This window comes from Silene latifolia, chromosome 3 (genome assembly GCF_048544455.1).
Source record: "Silene latifolia isolate original U9 population chromosome 3, ASM4854445v1, whole genome shotgun sequence".
In the NCBI taxonomy this organism is placed as follows: Eukaryota; Viridiplantae; Streptophyta; class Magnoliopsida; order Caryophyllales; family Caryophyllaceae; genus Silene; species Silene latifolia.
This window is the reverse complement of record NC_133528.1, coordinates 431,616-448,739: the sequence shown is the minus strand read 5'-3', so window position 1 is coordinate 448,739 and position 17,124 is coordinate 431,616. Positions and strand designations below refer to the sequence as shown.

The following is a 17,124-nucleotide window of genomic DNA, read 5'->3' as shown; positions in this document are numbered from 1 at the left end:
TTAAAACCCGCACCTCTCCTCGGTTTCAGGTCTGTGACATCTTTTCTTTTTAAATTTTTTTTCTCAGATTGCCTAAGGAAACCGAGAGGTGCGGGTTTTAACACCACAACATTCTTACAAAATAAAACTCGAGAATTTACCAGTTGATCTAACCGTTCAGGTTAATGATATTGCACACGACAATTGTTCTTTTCCACGGATTTTAATATATCTTGCATGACCTAATTAAAGCTAAAAAAAGTACTTGGAAAGATTCCAATTGAGGGCACACCGCACACCACACACCAAAGTTGACCTTACACTTCACATACAGCCAGGCAGCCAGCATTAGCTCTCTGGTCCCTACTGAATGTGCTGCGTTTCCGATCCGTCTCAAACAAAAATTTGTGATAGACGACGAATACTACTACAGTACTAGAAATACAATTTACATTTTTCTAATTCTTTCTAAGCTGTTTTTTGAGTGGCAGTATGATTTCGAGTTTTGTGTTGATGTTGTGTAATTGTGTTTCATTGTATTCAAATCATCCCTAATCTTATAAAAGATTTCATAAATCGTAATAATTGAATAATGTTTCAATAAGTAAAGAAATGAGACCCAAGAGAGATTATAAAAATAAAACCGATAATCCGCTCTCATATATTTCCGTATGACGTTACGACCGTTTTGACAATATGATGGGGATTGATGGCCTTTGATTTTAGTCCAGGTTCATTTTCACTTTCCCAATATAGCAAAACAGAAGTTGAAAACAAAATCCAATTTTTCAAACAAATTCTTACGTGTTACGTCACCACTTCCGTTTTGTCTCTCAGATATTCAGTAGTCTATGTAATTCCTTACGTCATACATATTTTATCTTAATGGAACTAAGTTGAATTGTATTTAATTGAATGACGCTTGACTAAACGGGATGAATTTAAAATAAGAGTTAATTTGTAGAAAAAAAAAATAAGTTGAGCTAAATGAGAACTTGAATGAAGTAACTAAATAAAATAGAGTTGAACTGAAATGAACTAAAATTAAGTCAGAAATAACATGACCTAAGACCGTCTTTGTGTATTTGGATTATTTACATTTTTTTTGGGTTCATGGATTATTTACATGCTTGTGTTAGCGTAAAACCGTTTTATAGGAGACCAATTGGATAAAATTAGAATTTATTCCTCTCATTTATTTCCAACAACAGAAGTATAAAACAATTTGAGGAGCTCATTTCTTATCGTTCCTTCGATGTATTTCAATTTTCACAAACTGGGTTTTCTGGGTTTTTGTTCTTCTGTTAATTTCTGTTAGTAATTGTCGCTTTGATCACTATCAGGGTTATGACGACGTCGTTTGGAGCTGCCAATACCGCCATTTTTAGTGATCCAAAGCTCCAAATTCAGAGCTTTAATGGGTTAAAGTCTTCTTCTAATCTGCTCAATGTTCATCGCCCTGTTAATGTTTCTTCAATTTCTTCCAATTCTTCTATCATTACAGCTGTTTCTACGGTAAAGATTGAATCTTTTTATTTGCTGTGTTGCAGTCATTTCCATACGTTTGTTCAAAATTTCTCCTGTATAATTTGAATAAACGCTTGAATTTCATGTAGATTGTGTGAAAAATGAGAAAAGTTTTGAGTCTTTTGTGTCACTTGTTAATTTGGATTGGAATTTTGCATAATTTATTCTCTGTTTGTCACTGTTTTTGCCTTACTATGGATAATGGATCTGTTACGATGATTCATGTTAGTGGAGCCCAAATTATGTCGTGACTAAAACTTTGTAGTTGTTGTTGTTGGTTTAATGAACGGAATTGCTAATCAAAGATTTATGCTTTCTGTTAAGTTGGATGGTTACAATAACAACATTACTCGAGTGCCTCAATGGCTCCCACAAAATGCGGGTTATGGGAGGGGGAGTTGGATGTGCGTAGCCTTACCCTTGTGTTAGCAACACAAAGACACTTGAATCTGTAGCTTAACAATTTCATATACTCTCTCTGTCCCGGTCATTTATTGTCCTATTCCATTTTAGGGTGTCAATCAATTGTTGTCCTTTCTATTTTAAGATTACATTTGTTGAGCAATTTGATCCTTCACACTCAATTTGGTCCACTCGTCATCTTATAATTAGCCCCCTTTTCTTTCCTTGGTCTTTGTGCGAAAACAAAAGGACAATAATTAACCGGGACGGAGGGAGGAGTATGTATTATGTAGAGTTTTGGATGATTTCAAACAGCTTAGTTACTAGTTATGATTTGTTGTTGCTAGTAATCATTTCATAACCTACACAGCCTGTAAAACCCGAGACTGCTGTGGAACCAAAGCGTAGTAAGGTTGAAATAATCAAAGAGCATAGTAACTTCATAAGATACCCTCTTCAAGAGGAGATGATGAATGATGCTCCAAACATTAATGAAGCTGCTACCCAATTGATCAAGTTTCATGGGAGCTATTTACAGTACGATAGAAACGTGAAGGGCGCTAAATCTTACTCATTCATGCTTCGGACTAAAAACCCTAGTGGGAAAGTGTCGAATAGGCTTTACTTGGTGATGGATGACCTTGCTGATCAATTCGGTATTGGAACTCTTCGATTGACCACTAGACAGACGTTTCAACTCCATGGAGTACTTAAGCAGAACATGAAGACAGTTATGGGCACTATTATTAGAAACATGGGTTCGACTCTTGGTGCTTGTGGGGACCTCAATAGAAATGTGCTTGCTCCGCCAGCTCCACTCGCGCAAAAGGACTATTTGTTTGCCCAGGAGACAGCTGAGAATATTGCGGCTCTTTTGACACCTCAGTCGGGTTTTTACTATGATGTGTGGGTTGATGGGGAGAGGTTTATGACAGCTGAACCTCCTGAAGTAGTGAAAGCCCGAAATGATAATTCCCTTGGAACTAATTTTCCGGACTCTCCTGAGCCTATTTACGGAACCCAATTCTTACCTAGGAAATTCAAGATTGCTGTCACAGTTCCGACAGATAACTCAGTTGACATTCTCACCAATGACATTGGTGTCGTCGTAGTCTCTGATGACAATGGAGAGCCCCAAGGCTTCAACCTATATGTAAGTTTCTACATTCACTATAATTTTAAATGCTACGTTGTACTATGGTTTTCTTCTCCCAATGGCGGACCCAAAAAATTTTCTGTATGGTGTCCGTTGAATATCTCCAAGTCATTATAAGTTTTTGCGAGCAAAAGCACTCTGAAGGAATTTGTGCCTCAAATTATCTGCTATACCTTTTACTGATTTCGTTAAATTTTTTGATAAGGTTGGAGGTGGCATGGGAAGGACACACAGACTAGAGAGCACTTTCCCTCGTTTGGCCGAACCATTAGGTTATGTACCAAAGGAAGATATATTATATGCTATCAAAGCTATAGTTGTTACTCAGAGAGAAAATGGGCGTAGAGATGACCGCAAATATAGCAGGATGAAGTATTTAATTAGCTCATGGGGCATTGAAAAATTCAGAAGTGTTGTTGAACAGTACTATGGAAAGAAATTTGAGCCATTCCGCGAGTTGCCTGAATGGGAGTTCAAGAGTTTCCTGGGGTGGCATGAACAGGTATATATATCTCGTCTTGATTGATATCTGTTGTACTGTGGTTCCTTCTTTTCGTCTTGATCGATATCCACATTTATGTTCATCTTATTGCTCCTGGAAAATCATATTTATCATTTGGTCATTTTATCAACAGGGTGATGGAAATCTATTTTGTGGCCTTCATGTTGATAGCGGTCGTATAAAAGGAGAAATGAAGAAAACATTGAGGGAAGTAATTGAGAAGTATAATTTAGACGTACGTATTACTGCTAATCAAAACCTCATCCTTTGTGACATCCGCCATTCATGGAAGCGCCAAATTACCACAATGCTTGCTCAGGGTGGTCTGCTGGTAAGATACTAATATATGCTTATTGGGACATTATGCTTGCTCTAGTTTTCACAGATTACCTTGGTCAAGACTCGGCGACAAGGAAAACGGGTTTAATATCTGCTTTCATGGATGTTCACCCCAAGTCATGTCTGACTGTCTGAGACGGTCTTACAATAAATAGTTTGGAACGCCTATCAACAACAACAACAACATCATTACCCCAGCGCCTCAATGGCTCCTGCAAATTGCGGGGTAAGGGGGGGTCGGATGTACGCAGCCTTACCCTTGTGTTAGCAACACAAAGAGGCTGTTTCCGAATGACCCAAGATGAAAATTGCATCGAGAACTGCATCGAAGGACCACTACTTCACAAGAGAAAGAAGCGCAGCCACTTTAGTGAGCCATTTTGCTTTATTCCATCATAATCCAGAACCAAAGAGTAATGAATCTTTGGCTCCATTGGAAATATAAACTTATGTGTCATTCTACAGAATTTAAGTAAAAGGTCCATAGTGAGAAAAGAAGATGGGACAAAGGTAATGAATGTATGCCAATTTACGCTACTCTGACACGAGTACGGGTGTCGGATAAACCAACCGAAAATGTCAAACCGTTGAAACAATGCTCATATAAAAAAGAAAATTGATCAGCAAATGCTTGAATGTGCAGACATAATATTGACTTTCAAAACAGAAAAGGAACAGTACAGACTTCCAAGGTCCGAATCCTAGTGCTAAAAACAGGGACTCATAATAATAAAAAAACCATACCCCTTTGATGCAAGTCCATGAGCCTTGTCAAGGAACGCCTACATGTAGGGTCCTTCTTAATAACACCCTCAAAACATAATGATATCTTGTCGGGATCAACGCCTATATATAGGTTTTATTTTAGACTGACTTTATTGGTGGGACTCCGTCTCATTTTTAACTTTATTTTAAAATGGCATTGTTACTGCATGCAACCAAGCCCCCTCCTCCCCACCTCGCAATCTACCGGAGCCATTGAGGCATTGGGGTAATTTTGTTGGTGTAGCGTTTCTCAGAAGATAAACTCGGATACTAAACCCATTTGGGTCTGATTTCAGGAACCTAAATATGTTGATCCTCTAAATGTGACTGCCATGGCATGCCCTGCATTACCAATGTGTCCATTGGCAATAACCGAAGCCGAGCGAGGTATTCCCGACATATTGAAACGGGTTAGAGCTGTGTTGGAGAAGGTACGCCTTAGTTTCATACGAAGTACTTATTTTTTATCGGCGTCTCTCTAGTAAATAATGGTAGTCAGGTAGGGCACTAATTTGGAAATACTACAAATGCGGAAGTGAAAGCTTATTAAACAGTTTGATCTCAGGTTGGTCTCAAGTACAATGAATCTGTTGTCGTAAGGATAACTGGGTGTCCTAATGGATGTGCAAGGCCCTACATGGCGGAGCTTGGGCTAGTTGGTGACGGTCCCAACAGTTATCAGGTACTTCCATGGTTCGACATTGTAAAGAGAAAAAAAAAAAATTCTTTCAAATTTATTTATTTTCACTGGCTTTTATGCGACTTATCATGTTACGGAGTATTTAATTTAGTGTACTGTGTGTGTGATGAGCAGATATGGCTGGGCGGTACACCTAATCAGTCTTCGTTGGCAAAAACCTTCTTGAACAAAGTCAAAATTCAAGAGCTAGAGAAAGTGCTTGAGCCTTTATTTTACTACTGGAGACGGAATCGGAATGCTAAGGAATCCTTTGGCGATTTCAGTAATCGCATGGTGAGTGCTTAACTGACTAGTACAATAGCAACCATGTTCGTGATACCTATGTGTCTGTGTCGCATGTGAAACCATCTCATTAGTCATTACCCTACAATTAATTGAAAAATACATAAAGTTTGGGGTTGGCGGCTTACAGACGAGACTGTCTCAAACAAGAATCTCTACAACAGTACAACATACCCGGTACTTGTACATATCCTGCAAAATGGTGGGATTGCGGGTTTTAATTTACGCAATCTTACCCACGTGTGTTAGAAACACCAATGTTTTATAAAGTCCCACAGTGAAAAATGTGATTTGACTGACCAGTCTAATTTGCAAATATTTCGATTGCGCAACCTCAATGAAACATATGATTCTACTTAAATCCATTTATGATCTTGCAGGGTTTTGAGAAACTTCAAGGATTCGTCGACAATTGGGAAGGCATACCAAATTCGCCTGGAAAATTTCGTCTGGGGTTGTTTGCAGATGAAGAAACATACGTAGCCGTAGATAAACTTGCCAAACTACAAGACAAGACCGCCCATCAACTAGCTATGGAAATCATCCGCAATTACATCGCTGGTGTGCAAAATGGCAAAACCGCTGAATGAATATCAGTTTGTTCGTAGGATCAGCCCTCTTTACCGACACTTCCTTTGCGCTGTTACTGTTACTGATTTAGAAGTCATGACCTTTGCTTTCTTGTTTACTCTAGTTTTGTTTTAGACTAAGATTGCTGTGTATGTTCTTATAGAGCAGTTTTGACTGTTTACAATATAGCTGCCGAAACAGTTTAGATTATACAGTCTCCTGAAAGGTGGTTTCGTTGCTCGAATTTTGCCAGGGTAATAAATCAGGTTGATTTGGGTCGGGTTAAATCTGTGCAACGATTATTGACTTGGGCCCAGGTCGGTGTGGTTCTAATTCCTTTGATTTGGGCTGGGTTTCTTAGATTGGTCCGCTTTTCTCGACCCTTGTTTGCTTGCAGGCCACGTAACTTGCTTAGGCATTCCCTAACCGCGGATTTTTTTACATAAACTGAAAAAAAAACAACTCAACAAGTTTTATGCAACGGTCGACTATGTACCACAAGGCATAGAAACACGATGTTACCATATTTTTTTTTGTTTTTTAACAGCAATACATAGCATAACTTACTATAGAGCATTCTGGGCAAGATTTATGTTGTTTCCATAGTTTAAGGCATAGAAACATAACGGTTTTTATGCCTTAAACACTCCGTCATACAGATATGACTGTCGTGTTGGAATAAATTTGAAACGTTAAGTATACACATGTTTAGCATTTTACAAAATTACAATCATTAGAAGACAGATTAAGTCTTTAATTAGGTTAGGAGGAATCATATCTCTGGGCATTTTACATAGCTAAAGTCATTCTGCAAACAAACATTATATACGACAAATCTTCAGTAGCATTATCATAATAGTACTGTACAATGTGAGTCTTATTTTAGCATCTAAAATTCAAATTCCAACTTTACATACATTAATTAATATCGATCTGTCTTCCTCAAGACGCGGCGATAAAAAAAAAGTGACTTTTAATAATAAACCGTTATAATTAGAATTGTCACTTTTGAACAATGAGTTGGTCAATACTTTTTATCAAGAGATATTCATATTTTATCATAAAATAGTCACATTTTATCCGTTGTATTTCCAGTAGGATACCATAGTTTGAAATGAGAATTTGTGTATTAGTATATACAATTATGATAGTACTTAAATGTTTAATTTTAGCTGAGTAAAATAATTCCACATGTATTAACTTTAGTTGACTAATTATTTTACTCAAGTTTTCTTACTATAATGTTATTGAACATTGAACAAGTAAAAGTAAATAATTATTGCTCAATTTTAGAAAACAAAGATTTATGGGAACTTGTAGTTAATGATGTTCAACTGAAGTACAACTTACTTGAATATTGGTAGAAATTTGTACTGGTTGAGTAAAAAGGGCGTGCAATGCTGCAACGATGAAAACATGTCGACCTATAAATTTTGAGCTGGTTCTCTTTTTAAGTAAGCATATCCGTTTTAAAATTAAAACAGTTATTAAATAACATATTTGGATGATGGGATAAACATTTTGCTAGTCTTCATTTTGTTTTTGCTCCTATTATTTTGTTTGAGTCGTTAAAGTTTAGATAATTATAATTTAAAGGATACTAGATCAAAAATTGACGAAAGAAATTATAATTATAAGCTAATTGCTCTAGATTCTAGTATGATTTTGAATATTATAATTATGAATCTGTATTAGCTATAGCTACAACATATTTAATGAAATTTAAAAATTGTATATAGTGTACTATGTCATAAATTAATTAAGTTATTTAATTTTATGCTACCATTATTCAAATTTACATACGGCATATAGCATGGGACAATGCTAGCTAGTTGGTTACTTACTTACGACGATGCAGATGCATGTGCAAATTAGTATATTACACGTACATTTATAGACAAAGGCATTAAAAAAGTCTTTCAGCTTTTTGTGATATATTCATAATTGTTTCCTTTAGAATATATGGCAATAAATACAATAAATATCAAATTATTTGAATTAGAATGTGAGGACCAATAAATATGGAGCTTCAATTTACGCAAATTATCTGCAATTCTGCGTGACAGACCGAATAGAGGCTTTGGAGCAATTGAATGAACAATGCCATTTGTCAGACTTTGTAAGCATGTGGTTTTTGCTCTCTATCCATTTATTATATACAAGTATTTTTCATTTTTAGTCCAAATTTGAGTCGGGTATAATTTTGAGGTCGGTGTCATATTCCGTAGTAGTAGTATACCTTTTCAACATTTTGAATTTTACTCATGAGCACTTAGATTAACTGGTAAGATTTTGTTCTAACTTAATCAGAGGTCTCGGGTTCGAATCCTGAGAATGCAATGATTTTACCACCCTAACTTAGCAGTTCTACATACCCAACTTGAATCTAGACTAAATTGATATATATATACGCGCACACACAAAAAAAACATTATTTCGTGTTTTAGAAATTATTGATTTCAGGTATTCAATTTATGGTCTACTAAATAAATAAACCCTTTATTTACTTGTTAATCTAAGGGTTCGAAACTCGAAAGTAGGAAGTAATACATAAAAGTATGATTACTTAAAGTGGGAAGTATGACTTATGTTAACTTATGTTGATTATGCTTCCACGGCACGTACCTTTTAATGCATTTCTATAATGGCTGAAGAGTGAAGACAGTGATCAACTATATGTATTTAAATAACAAGTAAGTTTAAATGAATGATTTATTAAGATAAATTTGTGACATACTCCTTAATAAGTCACTCGCGGAAACATTGATTTCTAGGCACTAACCATACCAATTGCTTGCATAAGTAAGATATATATGTTTGAAACTTTCAATTAAAATATGAGATGTTCACAATAACCTAAATTCAAATCTCTTCAGCATAAACATAATGTTACTCCATGTCTCCATACATTAGAAGCATTTGTTTTCGTGTTAGATTAATGTCAACTTGGTCTTTTGACGTAGAGCGATTTCACATAATAATTTGTTAAATTATGCTAATTTTATTAATAAAAGAACAATATTCTTGTTGACGAATGGTTAGAGAGTTTTTCTTTGAACATAAGGAAAAAAAAATTATTTTGAAGCTTAAAGATTTCAAAACTAGGTGAATTGTTTATTTTGATTAAAATACCTCTTACAATGAATATAACGAAAAACTTCGTAAATAAATAATTAAGACGAAAGAAATATTACTAACTAAATTATCAAAAATCTATCTCAAAAGACCATTTATGAAGAATTTAATTAAATTACTAGGTCCCCATCCTATTTGAGCCTTTGAGGTCGAGTAACAAACTTTTGGTAGTACCTGGTCCATTGATATTATTAGCTCAGCTCCATGCACGGACAATGACTTAGTTCCAAACAAATTAATGTGCATGACGTCCCATTTTTTATGCTTGTAAAGTTGTACTTAGATTTTGTACAAAAATTTAAAAAATTTGAACTAATATTGAATTAATTAAATACTCAAAATAATAGGAGTGTTAAAGTTCCTTGTCCTTAAAACGCTTTTTTTTTTTTGGAGATATCTCAAGTACTCATAGTATGATATTGAATATAATCATTCGAATTAATTTTTTTTCTCACAAATATAATCATTCAAATAGTGTGTTGTAATGCTAGATTAAAAGCAGGTGATGTCTTTATATCACATGAACGTCAAAGCTTAGGCCCTGTTTTTTTGGCCGAGAAGAAGTGAATTGAACTGAACTGAACTGAATAGAGTTGAAATGAGTTAAAATTAAGTACGGAGTATAAAAGAACATGGTCATGGTCTTAGTCATCTATCTGGTTAATAAACTGGTTATTGATCCTTAAAAGTTCTCATCCCGACTTTAAAAATCTTTTTAGCTTACTCAACTCAACATTATTGTTTTAATACAAGATGGTGTATATATTATTACTATTATTGAGCCAACAATGTTCATAAAAGGTATAGTAAAATAATAAAATGAAGTAAAGCAGTAAGGAAATTCAAAATGGAAGGGGAGAATTGAGCAAGGAATCGAGAAAAGGGTTGGGAAAAGTGGGAGAAGAATCTGAGAAAAGCATAATGGTACGCCAAAATCAAGAAACAACCAACATCAAGGCGCTTCTTATTCAACCTAATAAAACTTCTAAATTAAATGACATTTTATTGCTTCGTTTTCAAATCTCTGTTCTTTCTGCACTTCGAGGTTGCACTTGCACGCCTCTTTCTTTACTCCATCCCTGCCTCCACTCTCAGAAGTGTACATGTTATAGAATAAAACCGTCTCATAACAATATAACGGTCATTTTATTACCTTAGTACTACTTGGTGAATGATGACACTATTATATGAAGTATATTCCTAATTGCATGCCGACTTTTAAAAAGTGTATGGTCTTAAAAGAACAAACATTATCAAAAGTTATTCTCTCGATGTTATTTTTAGAATTACGGAGTATAAAATATTTCAATATATAAGAAATAAATAATACTGAGAATAAGTGAGTTGGAACCACGAAACCTTTTCTTTCTGCTGTGTAATAACCAGGATAATGATAGTTTGGTGAATGAGGTGAAAGAGTAAGAGTGAGATCTCTGACCTCCCTCTCTTTTGAATGATCCAGATTGAATCTAGTGTCGATCTAACGGTTGTATAGTTGTTTCACAAAAGTAATAATGTTTTTATGAATGAATGAATGAATGAATGAATAGATAAGAAGTGCATAGTTTTAAAAGAACAAACATTAGCAAGAGTTATTCTCTCGATGTTATTTTTAGACCTACGGAGTATAAAATATTTCAATATATAAGAAATTGTCCAACAAATTTTCAAATTTGTTTAAGCTTGTAAGTTTCAAAATAATATTTCTTTGTTTTAGGAGGTTTGACTTTGTTCTACATTACAATTACAAAGTACTCCGTAATATATAATGTATATTTTAAATACAGCGAATTCTTTTCTATTAGACTTTTCTACGAAATACGACCTACTTATTAAATATTTTGCTTAAACAAATTGATCATAGAGATATACACAATAATGGTCTACCGAGAGGTAAATGTGTGTAATTTTTATTTTATTTTTACGATAATTTAGCATGAAACGGTTATACAATCTTATATATACATTAATTAAAAAACCATCTTCAATTCAAGACAACTACAAGTCTAAAACCGTCTCATACTCTGATACTCTCATGCAACATCTTAATATATAATCATAATATATCCAACGTTATAACAATTCAAACTCGATACCATCGGATAACGTTATCTCATTTCCGATTTCCGATTTAAATAATAAGAGTATCACAAACTCTACCTCCCTCACTTCACTATACCGTTACGAGTTTTTCTTTCAAAAACTCCCTTCCTTCCTAAACTCGAAACACACAAACCGCAAAGATACAAAAATGTCGAATAATAACATAAGACGACCAAAGTGGACCCCACCACCACCACCAACGCCTCGAATACTCCAACTCCCCCGCCGCATCCACCGCCGCAAACCACCACGAGTGCCGCCGTCCACGGCGGCGTACGGCGTACCTCCGGTAGTACTTCTAAACTCGCGGAGGAGAGAGAAGGTTGTTCTTGCGGACGATGACGTGGAGGATAGAGAAAGCACAAGCAGTGATGACGTGGAGGAGAGAGAGATTACTACTAGTAGTAGTAGTAGTAAGAGTAGTAAATGGAGATTTGAAGCGGAGATGTTGAGAGCTGAGTGTTATTTACTTAGGATGGAGAGAGAGGTTGCTGTTAAGAAATTAGAGAGTGAACGGAGTTCGCTTCATCGGAGTTTGAAGTCCGCCGTTCACTCCCTTGTTTTCGTAAGACCTTGTTCTTTTCGACTTAATTTATTTCATTTCAGTTCGCTTTAATTTAGAAAGTTTCCCTCCAAAAGAATTGGACCTTATCTTGTTTGCGTAATCCTGTTTTTGGTGATTAATCTTAACTTTTCGTTTGAATTTCATGTTGTGTTCAATTAGTTACTTCTCCGTCCCAATCATTTATTTACGTTCGATTATAATTACAAAAAAATAAAAATGATTAGGATGTAAGACGTAGTATTGCTTGTTGTGTATTTAAATCCATTTTTTAGTATTTTTTTTAATTGTTTTGCTAATTAGATTTGTCTTCTACTCATTTCGGCTGTTTTCCGAATGTCAGAATGTTAATTATTTACTGAGTAGTATTATTTTTTCAAAATTATTTTTTAAAAAAAATGTTCCATTTTTTTATTTTAAAAAAGTGTTCATAATGTTCTATTTCGGTTTTTAAAAATTGTTTTAATCTTTTCTCTCGATTTAAATTTTAAGTTTTTATAAAAGAAAGCCGAAATTCGATTTTAAAACCCCTAAGTTTAGCTTGACTTTCCATTATATTTTCGTTCTTCCTTTTTGTTTTTCATCTTCCCCTTTTTTATTCGCATTTTGAGGCGTGCGTTCACCCATGGACGGTTCGAAAGGATGATTCATGTCAGCCGACTCCAAATCATTTTGGGATTAAGGCTATGATGTTGTTGTTGTTCCATTTATTTGTTTGATTCCACTGTTAATTAGAATTGTCAAACGGGGTATACGATGTTAGAGTATAAAACTGATCTTAAGATTCCAACAATCAGCTTAAGTTTTTGGTTGAAATGGTTTCTTGACATACGAGTAGGGTGATTTTGAGTCTATACATATTCCATGTCAGTTTCCAAATACTTGTGTTTGGTTAAGTTTCGAGTCAGGTCAGTTTTGCTGTTATTATCTCATAATTTATCTGTAGTGAGTGAACAGGTTTAGTGTGTTCATATATGTTCTACTGTTTGGTAAGATATACTGAATGATGATCGGGTTGGTGGCGTACAGGGAAAGAAGAAAATCAGTGAGGGTGAGAATGTAAGTTCAGTAATAGAGGAAGAAATTGAGGAATTGTCTAAGAAGCTTGTTGAATTGCAGAGGAGGAGCTCAGGGTTAAAAAGCCCGGAGCTTCAAAACTGCAGTAATTTCGACAAGCAAGCATCTGAGCTACAGAAACAACTTGAGGAATACAATGAAATTGATCAAAACGACGTTTGTGTTGAAGAGGTAGAGGACTTGTCAGTAGCTAGCCTTTCAACTGAATGCACAAGGAAGATGAAGACGTATGGTGGTTCTAAACGCCATTCAATCAAACTAGCCGATGTAAGAGATCCTTAGTTATCATTTTTAGTTTTGCTGTCATTTGTTGCCCGGTTTTGAGTCCTTGTTATTATTGTGGGATGATGTCAGGTGGAAAAGTTGAGAAGGAAAATGGAAAGATTATCAAAGGGGAAGTTGTTGAAGAGAATGGAAGAAGTGTATGGTTCCATGTTGTCAGCTTCAAACTGCTCGGTTCCAAGTTCTGCAACCAGTTCCAGACGATTTGACCTCGCTGATCTATCCTCTCAGTTATCACAGGCATGTTCATTTCTTCGTTTTTAACCAGTGGCAGATATTCCTATTGTTATGAGGGCTCGGCCCTGTTGACTCGTGATGAAGGCTTTAAAATCCGACCCATTCTATCTTTTCTTCAATATGCGCTACTGGTTGTATCGCTTCTAGGATTTGAGTTGATTATGTAGCTTACCTGTTATGTGCTATATGTATGCGTTCACTACAGGAGGCAAAATCCGGTGAGCTTAAGGTATGCTCAGGGCAGTGTAAAGCCATAGTGAAGAGGCTAATGGAACAGGTCAAGGCTGAGACGCAACAATGGTCTCAGATGCAAGAGATGTTGGGTCAGGTTAGGGAGGAAATGGAAGAGTTGCAGTCATCTCGGGATTTCTGGCAAGCTAATGCATTAAAATCGGATCAAGAAATCCAAACCCTTCATTCTGAGGTGAGTCTCTCACATAGTGTTTATTTGTTCGAGCAAGTTTCTGGTTAGCGGGTAAAGTTACTGCTGATGAACAATAAGATGCCTAAATAATTTGCATATAACAGAAAAACTCGGTAAATGACTAATACTTCTATTAATTAGGTGGAGGAATTGAAGCAAAAGGCAGTTTCTTTCGAAAACAAGGAGAATAAACTGCAGAAACAAGTACAGGAACTTCTCGAGGAACTGGAAAAATCAAAGGTTCGGGATCAGGAAACTTGTGAAGACAAGACGAAAGCAAGTAGAGATTCAACACCAATATCACTTGGAGCGCAGCTAGCAAAAGAGAAACGGCCATTAACATGCCGTGTAAAACAAAGGAGTCCAGAATATAAGACTATGCAGAACAAGGCGGTTGATTATAACGAAGAGAAGAGATTATACAAAGACGTCAGCATTAGGCCTGTATCGGCTTTTAACAGGCTTCCCTTTAAGGATATTGGTAATGTCTCACATTTGGAGAGGCATAATAGTAGAAGATATGTGTACCCTCTGCACGATCCTAAGAAATCTTAAGCTTGTTAAAAATTAACCTCGTTGAGTCTTTTCTGATACGAGAAACAGTTGAAGATATGTATACGGTATACCCTCCGTTTCTTTCCACATAAGAGTTGTTCTTGCATTTTGATAAACTCATTTATTCCTCAATATTACAGTCTCGCTTGTATACAGTATACAGATGTCGGGTATTGATTACTAACCCTTACTTACAGTCTCGCTTGTATACAGTCTACAGATTATCTTTCAGCAGAAGCTTCAGTCGTGGCAACATTAGCGACAGCAATGTCGTCTGGTCCATCAATGTAAGGCTTTATGACAGTCGCGAAGAGTATATTGTAGAAAATAGTGAAAACAAATAGAATAAATCCCAAGTATCCTAACATCGATCCTGTAATTTCCGGTGGCTCTTCTCTCATTTGAACCTTCAAGTTGGGAAGACTTGATGCTGCAATTTTATTATTACATAATGTTAGATAAGCAACTTAATGAATGAGATATCGATGAAGATAAAAGACGATAACCTTTGATTTTAGGTGGGTTGATTTGCTTCTTTGAAAAAGACTCAAGTTGGAGGTCTAAGTCATTAAGAGCTTGCCTAGCCTTCTCTTGGTCCACCTTGAAGTTTGGTTCTTGTTCCGTTGCTGAAACCCGCCATGGATGATAGTTTCTTCTGTTAATTATCGGCGGAAAAGATGAGTAGATGAGGTTATCAGTAGTAGTGTAATTATGGGAGTTTAGTGTATGGAATGGTAATGGTGTTTGAGGAGATAAAGACCAAAGATGATGCATTTCCTGAATAATGAATGAAATGCTTGTTTTTCACCACCCATTCAATTTGGTATCTACTGTAGGCCTTGTAGATAACGGTTTTGTTTGTATCCCATGATTCCGATTAGAGTTGCTTCAATTTCTTGTAGTTGGGAGTTGGGACACTATTAAGAAACGGGCCACGAGCCGGGTTTGGGTTAGGTCGGTTTTGGGTCGGTGGCAGGTTAAAGTTGGCTCCGGACCCTAAATCGACCCATAGCGAGATGGCATCGGAAGGTTTTAATAAATCCAAAGTTCATGTCGTTTTTTATTTACCTGACTTCTACGAAGTTATGTTCAAATTCTACCTGAGGCTAAAACATCATTCTTACCTATATTTCTAATCATAGTTACTTTTTTTCAAGAAAGCTATTGTGATATTTTTCAAAAAAGTTGGCTTCGACCATGACTTGATCGGCCTGTGTTTAGCTCCGTCCCTGCTGATGTTATATGTATGAGTGGATGCGCTACAAGAATTAATTGCTTGGACGACTAAAATAGACGACTGAAATCAGTCGCCAGGTCTTGGTCGCAATGTCTAGCGATCTACTTTGGATCCCGACATGTTAGCTTTTGATGAAGCATTTGTCATCATGAATAGATCCTTCTCCATCTTCATCATCGTCTTTAATTCCTTCTCCATCTTCGTCATCGTCTTTAATAGGGACAACCGAACAACAAGGCAGGCATGGCCGGGTCATGGCTATGAAACCCCGAATCGGCCCAAAGAGGGAAAAGTCAAACAGACTGTATCGTATCGTGTCCAATAATGTTATTTTATCCACATGGCACACTTTAGAGGTGATCATGGGCCGGGCCGGGCCGGGTTTGGGCCGGGCCGGGCCGGGTTTGGGCCGGGCCCAAGCATTAAATTAAGCCCAAGTGTGCGGGTCGGACCGGGCCGGGCCGGGCTACAAGTGCGGGCCTATTTTGTCGGCCCAAACCCGGTCCATGCGGGCTTAAGCGGGCTTTCGGGCCGATTCGGGCCAATTCGGGCTAAATATTTTTTCTCTTAAAATAAGTTTAGAAATCTCCTTTTGAAGTTATAATACTTTGTGTATTTGTTATCAAAAATTTCGTATAGAATTGTCTGATTTATTTCGAGTATTGCAATTAAGAAGTAGTAACCTAATGTAGCTTTTATGATATTGCTTGAGGTGACTTATACAAACTAAATGCACAATTTTTAGTAGTGTAATAATATATTTTAGTGCGGTCTTTCACTTTGTATGTTGTTGTAATTTTGTAATTGATTTGATAATTGTTTTTCTTTAGGCTCAAAAACATTGACTTAGCACGCCGATAATGGTAAATAATTTATCGGCACTAATATGATACAAAATCATTAGCTCATTTTTTATCATATAAATACTGGTGAAGGAAAATACTAAGCCTTATCAAACTAATACATGTAAACAAGTTATTACGGCTTATTTACAATACAACAATTGATTGGTTAATTATTTTACTTAATGCTTATTAACATTCTTAAATTATACATATTTATAAATTTTGCATATGTTCGGGCCGGGCCGGGCCAAAATTCGGGCCGTAAAGGTGGCCCAAACCCGGCCCTATTATATTGAATTGGGCCATGGGCTTCGGGCCGTGGGCTTTTCGGGCCTAAAATCGAGGCCCAAGCCCGGGAAAAAAAAACGGGCTGGGCCGGGTCGGGCTAGCGGGCCTGGGCCATATGATCAGCTCTAGCACACTTATATACAAACACATCAGCAAA

At 36.2% G+C, this 17,124-nt stretch overlaps 2 protein-coding genes and 1 long non-coding RNA gene across 3 annotated transcripts; 2 read left to right on the top strand and 1 right to left on the bottom strand.

Annotated features, from left to right (window-relative positions):
* The first annotated feature begins 1,146 nt into the window (after positions 1-1,146).
* LOC141646585 (sulfite reductase 1 [ferredoxin], chloroplastic-like) lies at positions 1,147-6,462 on the top strand. The gene is made up of 8 exons (XM_074454458.1): positions 1,147-1,494; positions 2,279-3,061; positions 3,270-3,566; positions 3,700-3,897; positions 4,967-5,101; positions 5,236-5,352; positions 5,485-5,643; positions 6,033-6,462. Exons 1-8 carry the CDS (start codon positions 1,327-1,329, stop codon positions 6,240-6,242), a joined length of 2,067 nt encoding a protein of 688 aa, XP_074310559.1. The 5' UTR covers positions 1,147-1,326; the 3' UTR covers positions 6,243-6,462.
* Positions 6,463-11,348: 4,886 nt separating this feature from the next.
* Positions 11,349-14,752, top strand: LOC141646583 (uncharacterized). The gene is made up of 5 exons (XM_074454457.1): positions 11,349-12,025; positions 13,052-13,366; positions 13,454-13,621; positions 13,824-14,042; positions 14,184-14,752. The coding sequence occupies exons 1-5, from the start codon at positions 11,609-11,611 to the stop codon at positions 14,595-14,597; spliced, it is 1,533 nt and encodes a 510-aa protein (XP_074310558.1). The 5' UTR covers positions 11,349-11,608; the 3' UTR covers positions 14,598-14,752.
* On the bottom strand, positions 14,675-15,447 carry LOC141646584 (uncharacterized). The gene is made up of 2 exons (XR_012545581.1): positions 15,104-15,447; positions 14,675-15,027 (listed from the first exon to the last, which is right to left on the bottom strand). It is a non-coding gene; the product is annotated as an uncharacterized LOC141646584 (long non-coding RNA).
* Between the last annotated feature and the right edge of the window lie 1,677 nt (positions 15,448-17,124).